This window comes from Momordica charantia (assembly GCF_013281855.1).
Source record: "Momordica charantia cultivar OHB3-1 chromosome 6 unlocalized genomic scaffold, Mcharantia_2.0 BLBB01000006.1, whole genome shotgun sequence".
In the NCBI taxonomy this organism is placed as follows: domain Eukaryota; kingdom Viridiplantae; phylum Streptophyta; class Magnoliopsida; order Cucurbitales; family Cucurbitaceae; genus Momordica; species Momordica charantia.
In genome coordinates, this window is record NW_028275164.1 from 29,488,032 (window position 1) to 29,503,781 (window position 15,750).

At 27.5% G+C, this 15,750-nt stretch overlaps 1 protein-coding gene across 1 annotated transcript; it reads right to left on the reverse strand.

Annotated features, from left to right (window-relative positions):
- Positions 1–10,642: 10,642 nt before the first annotated feature.
- Positions 10,643–12,982, reverse strand: LOC111025963 (uncharacterized). Its single transcript, XM_088126097.1, has 4 exons — positions 12,152–12,982; positions 11,884–12,072; positions 11,667–11,795; positions 10,643–11,275 (listed from the first exon to the last, which is right to left on the reverse strand). Exons 1-4 carry the CDS (start codon positions 12,725–12,727, stop codon positions 11,168–11,170), a joined length of 1,002 nt encoding a protein of 333 aa, XP_087982223.1. The 5' UTR covers positions 12,728–12,982; the 3' UTR covers positions 10,643–11,167.
- Positions 12,983–15,750: the final 2,768 nt, after the last annotated feature.

Genomic DNA, 15,750 nt, shown 5'->3' on the forward strand with positions numbered 1-15,750 from the left:
GCCAAAAGATTCACTTCACCAAGCCAACTCATCATTTGCCCATCCCCACCATAATAATTGCTCTTATATAAACATTTCAAGCCTTCCAAAAGTGCTGCACCAAAGAAAAAGATACTAGGGGAATTTTTTCAACCTACTCAGGATTAATATTTTTATTTTATTTTTCTTCATGTCAAATTTGGAACAACAAGTGAGATCAGCGGAACAATACAAATTTGATTTAAACAATACACTTTCTCATATTTGACTTTAATAATTCAAGAGTTTAATAGATCGTCGAATCATTCACCTTTGAAATATTAATAGATATCTTATCTACTAAATTATATATTTGAATTAACGATTTAAACACACTTACGGACTATACTAACAATAATAAAACATATACTTTCATAGTTTTAGTAGTACATCTCTAACATCATTATTCTAAGTATTCTATATATATATATATATATTTATTGTATTTGTTTCAGTTAAATATAAAATTTAGTTCTTGAACTATATACCTTTAAGCTTTATTATGGTATCTTAGAACTTGAAATATACTCCTGACATACCACTAGAGAAAAACGCTATTGATGAGAGAGTTATAGATTTTCTACTGTTCTTGTACGGTCAAAGTGTAGACGAGCAAGTCGGAGAGGGACAAAGAAGCATGATCGATCGAGAGGTCCACCAGAGGAAATGCATTATTCTGCTGTCAAATTTTAAATATAAAAAACTAGAGAACTCGAAACGAAATCGAAGAAATAAGAAACATCTACTACTAGATTAGCATAGACTTTTTTTTTTTCTTTTCCATGTCTATATTTTACAATATACCTAAACTGTACATGGCATTATATCAACTCTAAAGACACCAAAATAGAGTTTAAATATATTGGTGAATGAGATTAAAAAGTTCCATTAATTTAGAGTCAAAAGGGAAAGGAAGAAGCAAAGTTTTATAGTTAAACTAAGCTTTTTGGAAGTGGACGCCCACTCCTAATCCCTAGTAGTGGGGAGGCAAATTAAAAAGAAAGAAAAAAAAAAGAATGTAAAATTTGATGCAGCAAAGTCTTGTAATTAGTGGGGAGGTCATAACAACAAAACCCATCTTTATAATTATAATATATAACTTATTTAGCAACTATATATTCCAAACACAACACCCCTTGTTTTTATGCTTTAGTCAACAACAAGCCATTTTACCTCTTCTCAATACACAATTCATTTTTCCAACCCAAATGCCAGTTGCGTTCCATATGACTCGAACTCGATCTCAAGGATACTCCTCGGAGATATATATATATGAAACTTAAATTTAACTATCGATCACTCCAAAAATAAAGAAAATCAAATGAATTTTCGAGTGTATGTCTTAAAAAATCCTACTTTTTCTCCAAGTATACAAATTTTTAGTATTATATATGAGGGTGGAGATTCAAATTCACGACCTTTTTGGTCAAAGAATAAATATCTTAACTAGTTGAGCTCAGTTCAAGTTGACGAATCATATAGACTAAAAATAATAATTTAACCAAAATTATATTAGTCGTCATCCTACGTGGACATGTCGGGTTAATTTGTACTAAATGGTTTCTAAAGCAGAACCATTTAAAATTATAAGCAAAATATATGTTTTTAAGGACATCTTAATTTGACAGTAAAATATAATTCAAAACTCCTTTCTGTATTTTTTTCCCCTTAAATAAAAGGAGAGTCTCCAACTCAGCATTTGATTCAACTTGACATTCAAGCTCTTGTTCCTTTACAAAGAAAAACATAAATTTTTTTCTTTTAGGCCAAAGGGTATCTGATTTTATGTAAAAACAATTAGTTCTTTGAAGAATTTTTTTTTTCAAAATTGATATTGCATTATTAATTCCATCTTTGCTGTCTGAATATGAACTTTTGGGATAATATTCTTGTTTGCTTAATTAATTAATTAATTGCTATGTTTGGGGATTGTTTAGTTGTAATTAATTTGGTTGTGTCATTTTCAAGCTTGAAGAGCATTGAGAATAACATATATGTATATAATATGATGTTTGTCTGCCGGAATGGAAAATGTTTATATTATAAAAACTTTATAGAATATGGTCCACCAAAGTTATAATGATCATCATTTACCACTCGTGCACACATTCACATATGTTTTTTTTTTCTTTAACTCTATGATTCTATGCAAGAAAAATAAAAGAAAACTAGTATTTAAAATTTTTTAGAAACGTTTCATTTCTTATTTGTTGTTTTCTAGTTTTTCTATAAAAGAATAAATATAGAAATGCATTGGTAATTGCTTCTTTTTTTTTTTTTGATTTGGAATCATTTATTTTGTTTTTTTTCTAACATTTTAAATTTCAAAAATTAAATTTTATATGAAAATAATTTTAAAAAATAAATATTCAAAATTATTATTTTATGTTTAATTTTTTATAGTATTTATTATTACAGATTTAAGAAATGAAAAATGGAAAATGAAAGAAACAACAAGAAACCATAATTGTTTCCAAAAAAGTTTATATATAAATTTGGAACTGTTTCTTAATTGTATGTACGCATTATGTTGCTAAAAAAAAAAAGATAAGATAGGAAATGAGAAAGCCTTTTAATTTCTTGTTTTTTTTTCTTTCTTTCTTATTTTTAAAATTTAAAGGCCTTTTGGTGATATTTTCTATTTTTTTGGGGCTTTTTCCTGACTTTTTTTTTTGAATATCCTCGAATTTGTATATATAAATGAAAGATTTTGAGTATGTTTAATAGCTATTATATTTTTAGTTTTCTAGTTTTAAAAATTAAATTTGTTTTAGTCCCGAAATCTATATTTAGTTATTTACCCTTTAAAAACATTTTTTTAAATCTTAACTAAATTTGAAAATTAAAAAAAAAAGGATTTTTGCAAACATTTTTTTTAAATACTAAGTTAGAAACTCATAAATGTTTTTAAAAAATAGATTAAGAAAATAAATTTATTAGTTAATAAGGAAAAACATAAAACTAAAAGAAAAAAAGGAAGGCGTGAGACATTTGTTATTTACTATTATTATTATTATTATTATTTTAATACCACAACATGTAGAGGTACTTTGCAAAAATAAAAAATAAAAAATGCAGAGGTAGATATTTAAACTCAAGACATTTTAATTGGAGATAAATGTCCTAATCAATTGAGCCAAGTTCAAGTTGACCAGACAATTGTTATTCTTTATGACGAGACAATAGATACTATTATGCATAGACTCAATATAGCTCAAATCAGGCATATGATTCGAACAAATACGCATGTGTTTCTTTATTTAAGGTATATTATTGAGCAATGATAACATATATAGCTCGATATCGAAGAGTTTGTGTAGTAGTAAGCATTTTCATGCTAAATAAATAGGCAAAAAATGGTTCCAAATATTTATTATTATATCTTTCTACAAAAACAAGGATTCAAGCTTCTATGTGAAATAACTTTGTGAGAGAAATTCAAAAGTTAAGTTGTATAGGGAATAATGGAGTTGATAGAACCAATAAACTAAAATATTTAAATGTAATCATGGGCAACTAATTAACTTCCCAATAAATACCAATTTCTTGTAGTAATGTGTTGGTCAAAGGGCCAAAAAAAATTATACAATATTATATGTGAAAAAAAAAAGTGATTGCTTGGAATCATTGTTAGTCTTTTGGTGGTTCTAAATTCTAATCAATCAAATTAAAGCAATTCTTCTCTCTACAATAACTACTTAGCTGTCGCTCTCTCTAAGATGAAGGATTTCTTTTTAATTTTGCTTTTGGGACTCAAAAATAAGAGGCTGTTTGGGATTGAAATGGATGAGATTCCATCTTTAAATTTCATTTTATTTACTTCCCTAATGGATGCTCATTGCTTCTTTTCAAGTTTTCATTGGTATTTTTTTTCTTTGTTTTTTTGCCATTTTAGAAGGAGATCTTCTCATTTCTTCATGGTCAAAATTATGGTATATAATTTTGGAGATTGAGATTCCATGACTTTGATGGGAGAGTTATGTTTTTTTTTTTCTTTCTTTTGGGTTGGAAAGAAAGAAATGTTAGAGTCATCAAACTTTCTAACGAAAAAGCATCTCCTTTTGTTACCATAATTTGAAAGAAAATTGTCATAGTTGTACTAAAATATGCTCTTCTTAATCTCGAGTTGAAATTTAGAATGGAGAATGACACCTATAGAGAATCTGGTCTTATTCATTCATCCCTGCACATGATTTGCACAACTTTAAAATGTGAGATCCTATTTGACATAGAATTGTGTTTTGATTTTTTTTCTTAAAAACTATTTTGTTTTCTATATTTTAAAACACACATTTGTTTTTTTTTTAATGAGAACTACATTTTTTAAATTTAAGGAAAAAAAGGGAGAAGTTAAAAAAAAAACAATAAATATTGATAAATATGCTTTAGGTTACCAAACAGTATTTCAGCTGTGTTGGACGATTTTCAAATTTGAAACAGAGAAAAGGGATTTAAGTATTTAATTATATAATAATAATTATCTTTCCAATCTAAAAACCAATAAAAACTAACTAAAATTAATTTAATCGTCCCACTTTTTTTTAATACGGGTAGGGTGGGAGATCGAACTCAAACCTTCCTTAATTGTCCATTTTTAAAGTTAGAAAGCCTCTTGACATGTATATCCCATTTATATTAATGTTTTTTTAGGGGTCATTTATATTAATACCACTTTAATGGAAAGGTAAATTATATAAATGTCATAAAACCTTTGGACATGTATATCCCATTTATATTAATGTTTTTTTATTTGGAGAGGGTCATTTATATTAATGTTACCGCTTTAATGGAAAGGTAAAATTATATAAATGTTACTTCTCGAAGAAATAAGCTTTTATGAAATTGTTGCAATTACAATATGTTGTTAATTCCATTAAAATTTTGCAATTGTAATATGTTGTTATGAGCATAAGCTTGTTAGTTGTAACTCGAAAAAAGCCACGCTCCTAAATAATAGAGAGTTGTTGCAGCTAGTAATGAAATAATGACGGTAGGATTTAACTTCAATAATTTTGTAACTTTAGATAGCTATAGTATAGTCTCTATAGTACCATAGATCATGACTGTTGTTAGTCGTAATCTATACTATAGATCCTGACTAACATCAGTCGTAATCTATAGTATTGGAATAGACTATGATTATACGGTTATAGTCTATTCCAAATTTTGTAGTAGTGTAGAAGGAGTAATTGTTCAAATTGAAAGTTCGAAGTGTAATAACAATCCCATCTTAGGAACGTTATAATTTTTAATTGTTTTAAATAGTTCCACCCTTATAATTTCACTTGGAGTTTTTGCAACTTTTATTTTAATTACGATAAGTGAGAAAATATGATTGGTTTTCATATTTGGTTATTTTTGTAACTTTCCAATAATTGAAAGGTGTAAAATTAGAGAATCTCACCATATGTACAACCATAGTCAAATTAGATTTTTTTTTTTATAAAAAAAAATAATAGCTATAATAAACCAAAGGTTTTAAAGATTTTTACCTGAAGATTTGACATCACTTGAGGGTATTAAAACAAATAAACTTACTTTGCAAAATAATAATAATAATAAAAAATAAAAAAACCTAATTCTCCAAACATTCATCCACCATTAAAAATTCTTTGACTGTCTTCTTATTGGAGATAGAAAGCTCCACTTTCATCTCTTCTAATTATTTTCTAAAAGAGAGAACTTTTTTATAGTTTTAGAAACCTCTTTTGAATTAAAGGCTTTGTTTCTTTTTCCAATTAGGGTAGGTTGGGTGGGACCAAAAGATGACAACTAATTTCAAGAATATGAGATTAAAAAAATTGTGTTAAAACTATAAATTTAGTCTATAAATTTTCTATCAAATAGATACCCGAAACTTTAAGTGTCAAATAAATCTTTAAACTTTTAATTTTGTGTCAAGTAGTTTGATTGTTTATGTGGCATATTAACTGTACTATTTAAAGATTACATGACTATGACTGCCAAATGAAATTTGGTACCGTGTTTAAAATCGGGGCAAAATCTAGGTAATTTATAAAAGTTTTAGGTGATAAAATTAGTGGATTTAGGGCACGTTTCTGAAAGCTTGGGGTTAGCTAATGGGTGAAAGAAATTGGGGGTTGTGACCTTAAGAAGAGAAAAGTAAGCTAACCAAAATAAATCAAACAAAAATGAGAAACCGAGGGAAGAGAAGAAATTAAAGAAAAGTTCAGAGACTTATCAAACATAATTTTAAAAGTTCAAGAACCTACTAGACATGACAATGAAAATTTAGATAACTACATTTTTAATTTAATGATTTATTTTTTATGTATTTATCTCATGTGCCAAGTTCTATTTGACATGTCATAGCGACGTAATCTCTAAATAGTACAGCTAGTGCACCAGATAAGTACTAAGTTGACGAGTTTGATGGAGTCAATAACAATGACATATTTGACATAAAAATGAAAGTTCAAAGACCTATATGACATATTCTAAAGTTGAGCGAACTATTTGATGCCCAATTCTTAAAAATTAGGGACTAGATTTGTAATTTAAATAGAAAAAATTAACTCTATATAATTTGTGATCCCACGAAAACAAATCTTAGGTCATGTTTTATAACAAATGTGTTTGTATTTAAAATTTACTTACCATCAAATATATTCTTTAATTACTATTTTCTATGTTTTTAAAATTAACTTTTCATTTTAAAAACATATTTAACTAGAATATTACAAAAAGAAAAAAAATATACGGGTGAACAAACTTTTTCTATTTCAACCCAGAGGTGAGATAGACATTTGAAATGGTAATAGATTGATGTATTGTGTATCGAATTATGTTCCTATTAGCATCGGTAATCAGACTTGATATTTTAAAATAAAAACTAAAAAAGATATTTTCCAACTAGACCTAACTATTCTTAATACAATATTTTAAAATTTTCTTTATAAATATTAGTACAAGTGAAACTTATTTAGAAAAAGAAAGTAGTTCAGGATTATATCTTCAAAAGATGATGACTTCATCAAGCTGTTTGTTAACTCTTCTCTTGAATAGATAAATTTATTATGAAAACAAACAAGTGCGTCATTAATTATAATAATTTATTTTGTGGATTATGAATCCATCTCTTTAAAAGATAATTTCATGAATTACACTATTGCCCATCTTTTACTCATTTTTTATATTCATGGAATTTATATATGAAAAAAATGCCTTAATTTTCTAATAAAAATTTGAAGGACAATAGTTATAAGTTTTTATTATAAAGATAGTTATAAGCATAATGGAGAAAGATCAAATGTAATCATGAACTTTAAATTTTTTTTGATAAAAAATGTAATCATGAAATTAAACTTTCAATTTTATTAAACATGTTATAAAATATTCACCTAAAATTTTAAAAAGTATTGAAAATTTTACCATTGGATAGATTTTCAATTAGTTGAAAAAAGTATTATCATGTGTGTTAATTAATTATAAAACATATATTTGATATGTAATTTCATAAAAAATGATATTAGACTTGGTTTTAAAAAAAATGGTAAGTTTCAATAGAGTTATTCTGGATTTCGTGTATTAACCAAACTTAATTGGAGAAAGTTTTGATTTTATTAAATAAGTGGCTTTTTTATATAGTTTTTTACCTTGTTTATTTTTTGTTTAAATTAATAAATGAATTAATAGAGCTTGAATAGAGTGTAAAAATTGCAATAAAACTTATCTAAATTTAGGGAAATTGCAATAAAGTTTATTGTGAAAATTACTACAACTTTTCGAGTTTAGGGAAAAAATGATTTCTTCCCAAATACAATTTTAGATCTATAAATTATAAACATTTAAATTAAATAATATTGAAAACTAAATTATGATAAATTATTATGCATCTTTTTCAAAAAAGAAAAAAAATCCATTATGCATATTAGTTTGTTTAATATAGTTATTAAAAATATTGTAAAATTTTATTTGTTTTTTTTAGAACTAAATAAAATAGATTGTTTTGTGATATAAATAGTCGAAATAATAAAGTTTCAAAAATTTTAAATTTAATCAAATGAAAATTTTAGTCGTTTATTGCAAAAAAAAAAAAAAAAAAAAAGAAGAAATTCAGTTCGCACGCTTGAAGGTTCAAACATAGGACATCGGGCACAAATTAGCTACTTCTTTTTGCACAATGTAAAGCCACTAGACCAATATCTTTATTGTACACCAAAATATATGTGCCACTATCCCTTCGTGGTTACGTCTCTAATTATATTTTAACTTACAAGTTATATTTTTAATATATTATTACTATATCCTATTTTATCTCCAGTTTATTTATACTTTTATTTATTGTTCTTTTCCAATATTCCTAATTTAGAAAATATATTTTAAATTTGAATTATATGGTTGGTATGAGAGAATTAAATCTAAAAGTTATATTGAATAGACGAGTTGCTGGTAACAAAGAAAAAAATATAATTTTATAAGTAAAATAAAGTTGAGAAAAGTCTTGAATTCATGATCATATTTCATCTATGGTCAATAAAATAAAATAAAATCAGGTGGGCAATCAATTGCCTGCTTTAAATATTATATTATTTATTGCTGCACTGATTTTGAGAAATAAATGTCCAACGTGGACATTTTCATAAGTCCATAAATTCAGTATTTTTTTTTATGTCAATTATACTAAGCTATACTTACCAACTCACTTTTTGTCCATGGACTCAATATTAATAAATATTTTATAGGTAAAAAAAATAGATAAAATATAAAAAATATTAACATAATATCACTAATAGAGATATAATATTAATATTAATAATATTTAATTTTTAAAAAAGTGTGTGAATATTTATTTGATAATTTAAATATTTGTTATGATTTTTTTATTTTTACAATTTGTCAAAAAATATACACCGGTATTTAATCAATATTTCTATCGATAGTTCCATAAAATTGAAATATCAACATTACCATTGAGATTAACCTTTAAACTTTTGTTCTTTCTTATAAATTTTTTGTTTTGCATTTTTAATTGATAAAAGTATTTTCTAAAATGGGAATTTGTAGGTTAAATTATAGTTTACCATTCATGATACATAATTTGAAGGTCTAAGTTCTATTTTGATTTAACAAGTTCAATTGTTCGCAGTATTAATGAGTGAGGTTAAATATATAATAGGAAACTAATATAGTCTTGATGTAGGATATTCGATAACGTTTTCACTTTCACTTATGGAAGGTAGGTTTGAACATTTAATCGAAATAGAGGTCCCACCAATTTCGACATCGAATGTCAACGAGTGGAAGTCGACAAAAAGACACTATAGCGGTTAAAGGAGGGCGGTTGGTAGTGGTGAGGGCTAAGGGAGATGAATGGTTGTAAGAGAGTTGCATGAACAGCAGAGAGGTGAAAATGTCAAGTTAGTTTAAAGTCTACTTTGTTTTCCTTCCTTGAAACGTTACAAAATAAAATGTCATCATTTTATTTATACGTTGTCTTATATAATGTTATTAAGAAAAATAACTTCATTTTATTGATAGGATGAACATAGCTCAACTAATCTATATATTATTTACTTTTCTAACAGTTAGAAGTTCAATTCCATCCCCTCGAGTTGAACTTATGAAATAGTTTTAATATAACCAATTCAATCATATTTTTAATAGAAGTTGTAAAAAAAAAAAAGGTGTTAGTAGTAGTATTAGTAGCTCAAGTTGGTAAAAATTTCAATGCTCCAAAGTCATTAACATCTGAGAGGTGAAGAACTCTTTCCTCCTTTTAAGCAACTATGTCAGTCTATTTACTATTATTATTATTATTGGTTTCTATGTTTTGAAAACATACTAGTTTTTAGTGGAGTATTTGGTAACATTTTGATTTTTTATTATCAATTTTATTGAGAACTATTTGGTAATTATTTATTCTTATTGTTTTTATTTCTTCTACCAACATTCTCAAAATGGTATAGAAATTTAGAAAAAAAATTTTTTTCTTATTTTCATTTGCAACAAAATCAAGTTTCCTTCCATTTTCAATGAAAAAAAAATATTTAACAAGAAATGGTTATTAAATACAATTATGTTTTTCTTTATAGCAAGAAATAAGAATGTTGCCAAACCAGTCCTATAATATTATTGCTAAAGTTTTGGTCCAACTTGAAATACAATATTTTAGAAGTTTGGTTATTGTACTTTTAGCTTTTGTATTTTTCTTTATAATTCCACAACGTTATTTTTAAAGAGGGGATATTTTAGCAATTTATTTATTTATTTTTATCTTTCTTTTTTATAATCACAATTTCAACGCAATATTACACTAAAAAAAGATATACCGTTGAACTATGCAAAAGTATATAGATAAAAATGAACATTTTAAAAATACACCCAACAAAACATGGTTAACTATTAGTTTAATTACATCAATCTACATCAATCTACTCTATTAAAGCCAAAGAGTAGCTCGGTGGTAGTTGACATATGTCTCCAACCTAGAAGTTGTTAGTTTGATCTCCTACCCCACGTGTTGTACTAAAAAAAATCTACTCGATTAAAAAAACCGGAATAAAAATTCAAGTCCAATACTTTCATCTCACCTAACTTTTTTTTCTCCAAAAAAAATGGCCATTCCTTGAGAGAATACAATTGAGAACTAAAAAACTTGAAGTACTAAACATTTCTCTTCTATTAATTTGGGGAAAATAAAATCAAGAAAAAACAAAAGAATCATGGAACTTCTTTATTTTCACTTTCCGGAGAAACAAACACGGTTGACAGTAAAAAGGGGAAAATGGAAAATAGAAAATAGAAAATCCCCACGGAATATGAATTTTGATTTAAAATTGGCTTTATTATCGGAATCCATTACTATTTACACAGAAAAAGTCAGACCATCTGATATAATATTTTATCTCCAAAGAGAAAAAAAAAAACCCAGAAACTATCTTTTACTTTCCTACCCCTACCCCCCAACTCAGTTAAAAAAAAAAACTTCAATAATTCCTTATTTTAGAGAGAGAAAGAGAGGGGAAAACTAAAAAGCCCTTTTTTTTCCTTTGTTTGTGAATAAAGGGCCTTTTGGACTTCTGGTCAAGTTCCTTTTTTTTCCTCACCAAAAGAAAAAAAAAAAAGAAAAAGAAAAGAAATAATATTCTTCTTCTTCATCTTCATCTTCATCTTCTTCATTATGTTCTCAAAATCCACAGTACTGAAACTGCATTCGTCCGTACACTTCACCAAATTGCTTTCCTCCAACTGTTCCTTCTGCTTCTCCTCCTCCTCCATGCAATCCTCCTTCCATCTGCATTTTTCATAATATTTCTAATTACTTCCAACAAAATATAACAATAATAATAATTTAATATATATTTCCCGCATGTTGTACCAAAAAATGAACTAAGGATCAATCTGGCAAAAGATCCATTTCCAAGGGGAGAGTGAAATCGGAATTAATTTGTTTTTTTTTCAAAACCTGAAAGCTCCTAAATTTGAGATGAGGTGGCATGGTTTGAACAGTTCAAAGAGAGAATCTCAGCTGTTTGTTGCCACCTCAGCTTTCAAAAACAGCTGACGTGGAAATATCCCAAAAAAAAAGAAAAAGGAAAAATTGCTTCACTGAATGAAACCTGCAGTAAAATTGAAACAACAACAGTAATAATAATAATAATTTAAAAAAAGAAAAAGAAATTCACCCAGAAATCATCTTCGTCTTCTTCCCTGGTTGAACATGCAGCTTTGGGAATCTCTCCGGGCTCGTCATTGCGCGCGAATCTGCCACGTATTCTCGGCCGGTTGTCGGCTAGCGTTTTCCGACATGCATACTGCTCATTCCGGCCAACACCAACACACCATTTTAATGGCGGATCCCATTTTGCAAAATTTAATTTAATTCACTTTTTTTTTTGTTACCTTGATCGTTTTGTTGAAATTTCTCTGGGTTCGTTTCGCTCTGTATTTGGAAATCCTCTCCTTTCTCTCCTCTGCACTGTATCTTCCCACTTTGAAATTCGCCTCCTCCATCAACGAGCTTCCGTTCTCCGACAAGGGGCTCGAGAACGACCCCCCCTGCCCGCCGCCGGACCGGCCCATCCCAGAATTCTGCCACGAGATTCAAAAAATAAAAATGGGTTTCTGAAATTTTTGAAAAAAAAAAAGGAAGAAAAAAACAGAGACTGACCTGTAAATCGCCGGTGCTGAAGACGCGGCGGATTTGGGAGGAGAAGAAGTCGGAATCCGGGGCGGCGATGGAGTGGTTGTGGAAATTGGGGGATTCCATTAGAAGGGATTCGAGGCGAGATTTGAAGGGTGGTTTATCGCTGAAGCTTCTCTGGAGGAAGGACTTGTCGGCGGCATTATCGAAACAGAGAGGGGGATTGAAGGCGTCGGAGGAGAAACCCAGGGGGGATTCTTCGTTCTTGACATCGAAATTTGAGAGATTCTGAAACCCATTTGAAGAATGGTGTTGGAGATGGAAATCGTCGCGATTCGAGAGGGTCAGGCCCTGGAATTGGTGGGAGGAGGAGACGAGAAAATGGTCGACAGAATTGGAATTGGAATCATCGGCGGCGAGTGGTTGTTCTTGATCGGAAATAACTTGGAGAATGTCGATGGCGGAATCGGAGAGATTGGGGGAATACGGATCGGAGAAGAATTGGAGCTCTGCATCGGAGGGGAACACCAAATCGGAGGTCGAGCAGCGGAACAGACCAGAAGATGAAGAATCGTCGTGAACGAACAGATCAGAAGAAGACATGGAAATCAAAACCAAAACAAGAAAAAAAGAGTGCCTGGATTATCTGTTCCTTCAGTGGGCGTTTTTGTTTATTTAAACGACCCAGAAGAAGAAGAAGAAGAAGAAGAAACGATGGCGGAATTGGGAAATGAAAATGGTTCTCCGTTGTTGTTCTTCTTTCTCTAGAAATCTGTTGCGTGAGTGTTTGGATTGAGAGGAAGCAGATGGGTGTGAGGGAGAGACGCCATTTGTAGTGGGCTATAAAAAGACCCTCACTTTGCAAATAGATGCCATCAACTCATCAACTAACCTTCCCATTTTTCTTTTTCTTATTAAATTAATCAATAAATTACCAATTTTCTAAAATCATAATAATAATTCAATTCATTTTAAGTTTTAGACCTTGTTGTTTTCTTTTGCTGCCTCAACTCTCGAGTTTCTACTGATTTCATACATTTGGTTTTCGTTACTGGATTTTTGTATGAAAACTGTTTTAGACTATCGTTAACTTCTTTTCTTTTCTTTTTTCTTTCTCCTAAATTAATTATTTAACGGAGTAGATCTTTTGTTCCTTGATTGTTAGATGTTTGTGCTGATTTCGAGTGTATTTAGATTTTTTAGTTAAATTATTTGTGAAAGATTATTGGTATAGTTCCGTAACAAGTCTACTTAATTGCAAATTTAACACCGACATTTTGGATTTGCAAGTATAGTCCATCAAATAAAGTTCAAACTCCCTCACGGAGAGACTAAAATAGCCTTCAAACATTTATCAATCTATCAATGTAGATTATGGGTGTGTTAGTGATGGTATAAGGAAAAGGAAATTTATGTATAATTAATTTTCTAAAATCAACATCCAAATACCTAGTTCTTTTAAACGTTATTAAAATTATTTTTTTTTTAATTTACTAAACATGATGAATAGAAATAGAAGTAATTTTGACCATGGCAAAAGTGATTCCGGTCGTACCAAAATCATTCCTAAACACACCCTATATCATTGATAGACGTCAATCACTTATAGACTTACAGTAATAAGAGGCGTCGCTTTACTAATGGACGCCTATCAATAATATAATATATTACTAATAAATTAATAGAGGTAAACTAGTGATATATTAGATAAAAAAGAATTATGTAAAAATGTCTAATGAGGGGCATAAATTTCTTTTAAAATTATTATATTTTAAAAATTATAATTATGTGCTATATTTGTAAATATGACCCTTAATTAGACAGCTTTGAAATTTTCTTATTTATTTAAAAGTTTAGAGATTAAAATAAATTTAAACCTATAATTCAGGTTTAATATTAAATAAATAATAAATGATATATATTTTCCATTTTAAGGTATAATTTTTTTCTTTTTACTTTTTATACTATTTTATTGGAAAATAAATCAAAATTTATATCCTTAGAAAGAGTATATGAAATTTCATCATAAATTTTTAATTTTATTAAATTCAACTCTAAACTAAGACAAGTGTTAGCTATTTATACGTTTTTTTATTTATGTTAATTCACTCACTAATTTACAAAAAATAATATAAAAATTTCCAAAAAAGACTACCCTACTTTTATTTTTCTCTAAAATGTAATCAAATAAAGTGAGAGTATATTTATTTTAACGATCCCCGGACAAAAAAACCTATAAAAAAATTATCATACTTATTTAAGTCTTAAGTACAATATTTGTCCTAAGTGCAAAGTTCAATTGAAAAACACAAGTTGAAACTTTAGAAATTTAAGAAAAAATAGTTAACCAATTTACCTTGTTAATTTCTAGAGTGTAAATCAGTAAAATTAATTAAACTCAAGATATTTCAAAATTTCTCTTGATCTTTTAAATTTAAGTTAATTGGAAATACCTAAACACAAATATATGGATATAAAAACACAAATATTGGCAATAACTTCAAAAGGATTATTTTATTCTCATTTGAGTTTTGTTTTTTTTAAATTTTAAGGACCAATTAAAACTTTTTTTTTAATAAAAGGATTGAGACGAATCCAGGATTCTTTGTGGATGATCAACAACATGTCTTTTTATTGAACACAATTTTGTAATTAACAAAAAATAAAATAAAATTGCATATTTATTTATTTAGGTGTGTATCTATATTTAAGGGCAAAACAAGAGGAGAAACAATTATCACCTTTTTAAAAGAATATATAAAAAATTAAGATTTTAAATCTTTTTTTTTTTATTTTTTTAAATATAAAAGATTATATAAATAAATTTAGAAGGTAGAATTATGTCATTGTGGATTTGTAGACAGTACATATCTTTTGTTTTCTTTTGTATGTAATTGGCAATTTATTTGTAAAATAATAGAAACACTAATCATTTTATTTTTAATTTTTAATTGTTAAAAATTATATTTCTTTTTCTATGATTCAATGGGTAAGTTTTTCACACTATTTGAAAACATATTCGAATTGTTTGTTAAATTAAAAAAAAATTGAAAATTACTTTTTTACTTTTCAAAAGTTTGCCTAGGTTTTGAAAATATTTACAAAATTTATATAACAAAATAAATGAATAAATAGTGAAAATAATGTTTCTAAACTTAATTTTTAAAAACAAGAAAAAAATGATTTGAAGTGGAGCTTAGCAAATAATTAATTTTCAAAAAAAAAATCTTTCAAAAAAGTAATAACAAAAACAAAATTTATTTTCTCATCCTATTTTTCAAAAATAGTACAATCCAAAAATCAATTCCACCCAAATTTAAATCACTTCAATTTCAATTGAACATATTTTTATTTTTATTATTTTTTTCCTTTCCCGACAAGTCAATTTGATTTAGTTACAAACTTGTTCAATTTGGTTTCAGTTTAAATAAATCAAATCCCAATAGATTGAGTTGACTTGACTCACGAGTTCACCTAAAATTATGCATTTGAACAAAACTGACTAATTTTATTAATTAAAAAATAAACAATATATCTCTTATCGATTTGATTCCACTTCATCACTTTTTCAGAACATTTATTCTCTAACCATTTTTATAAAATAATTGGTCGAAATTATTAGAGTA

What these genes read in the sequence shown, in the direction of transcription:
- LOC111025963 (XM_088126097.1), bottom strand. Translation starts at nt 12,727, where the DNA reads ATGTCTTCTTCTGATCTGTTCGTTCACGACGATTCTTCATCTTCTGGT. An exon ending in ATTTCAACAAAACGATCAAG is followed by an intron (nt 11,796 to 11,883) that starts GTAACAAAAAAA and finishes CGGAATGAGCAG; the next exon opens with TATGCATGTCGGAAAACGCT. An exon ending in AAGACGAAGATGATTTCTGG is followed by an intron (nt 11,276 to 11,666) that starts GTGAATTTCTTT and finishes TGAAAAATGCAG; the next exon opens with ATGGAAGGAGGATTGCATGG.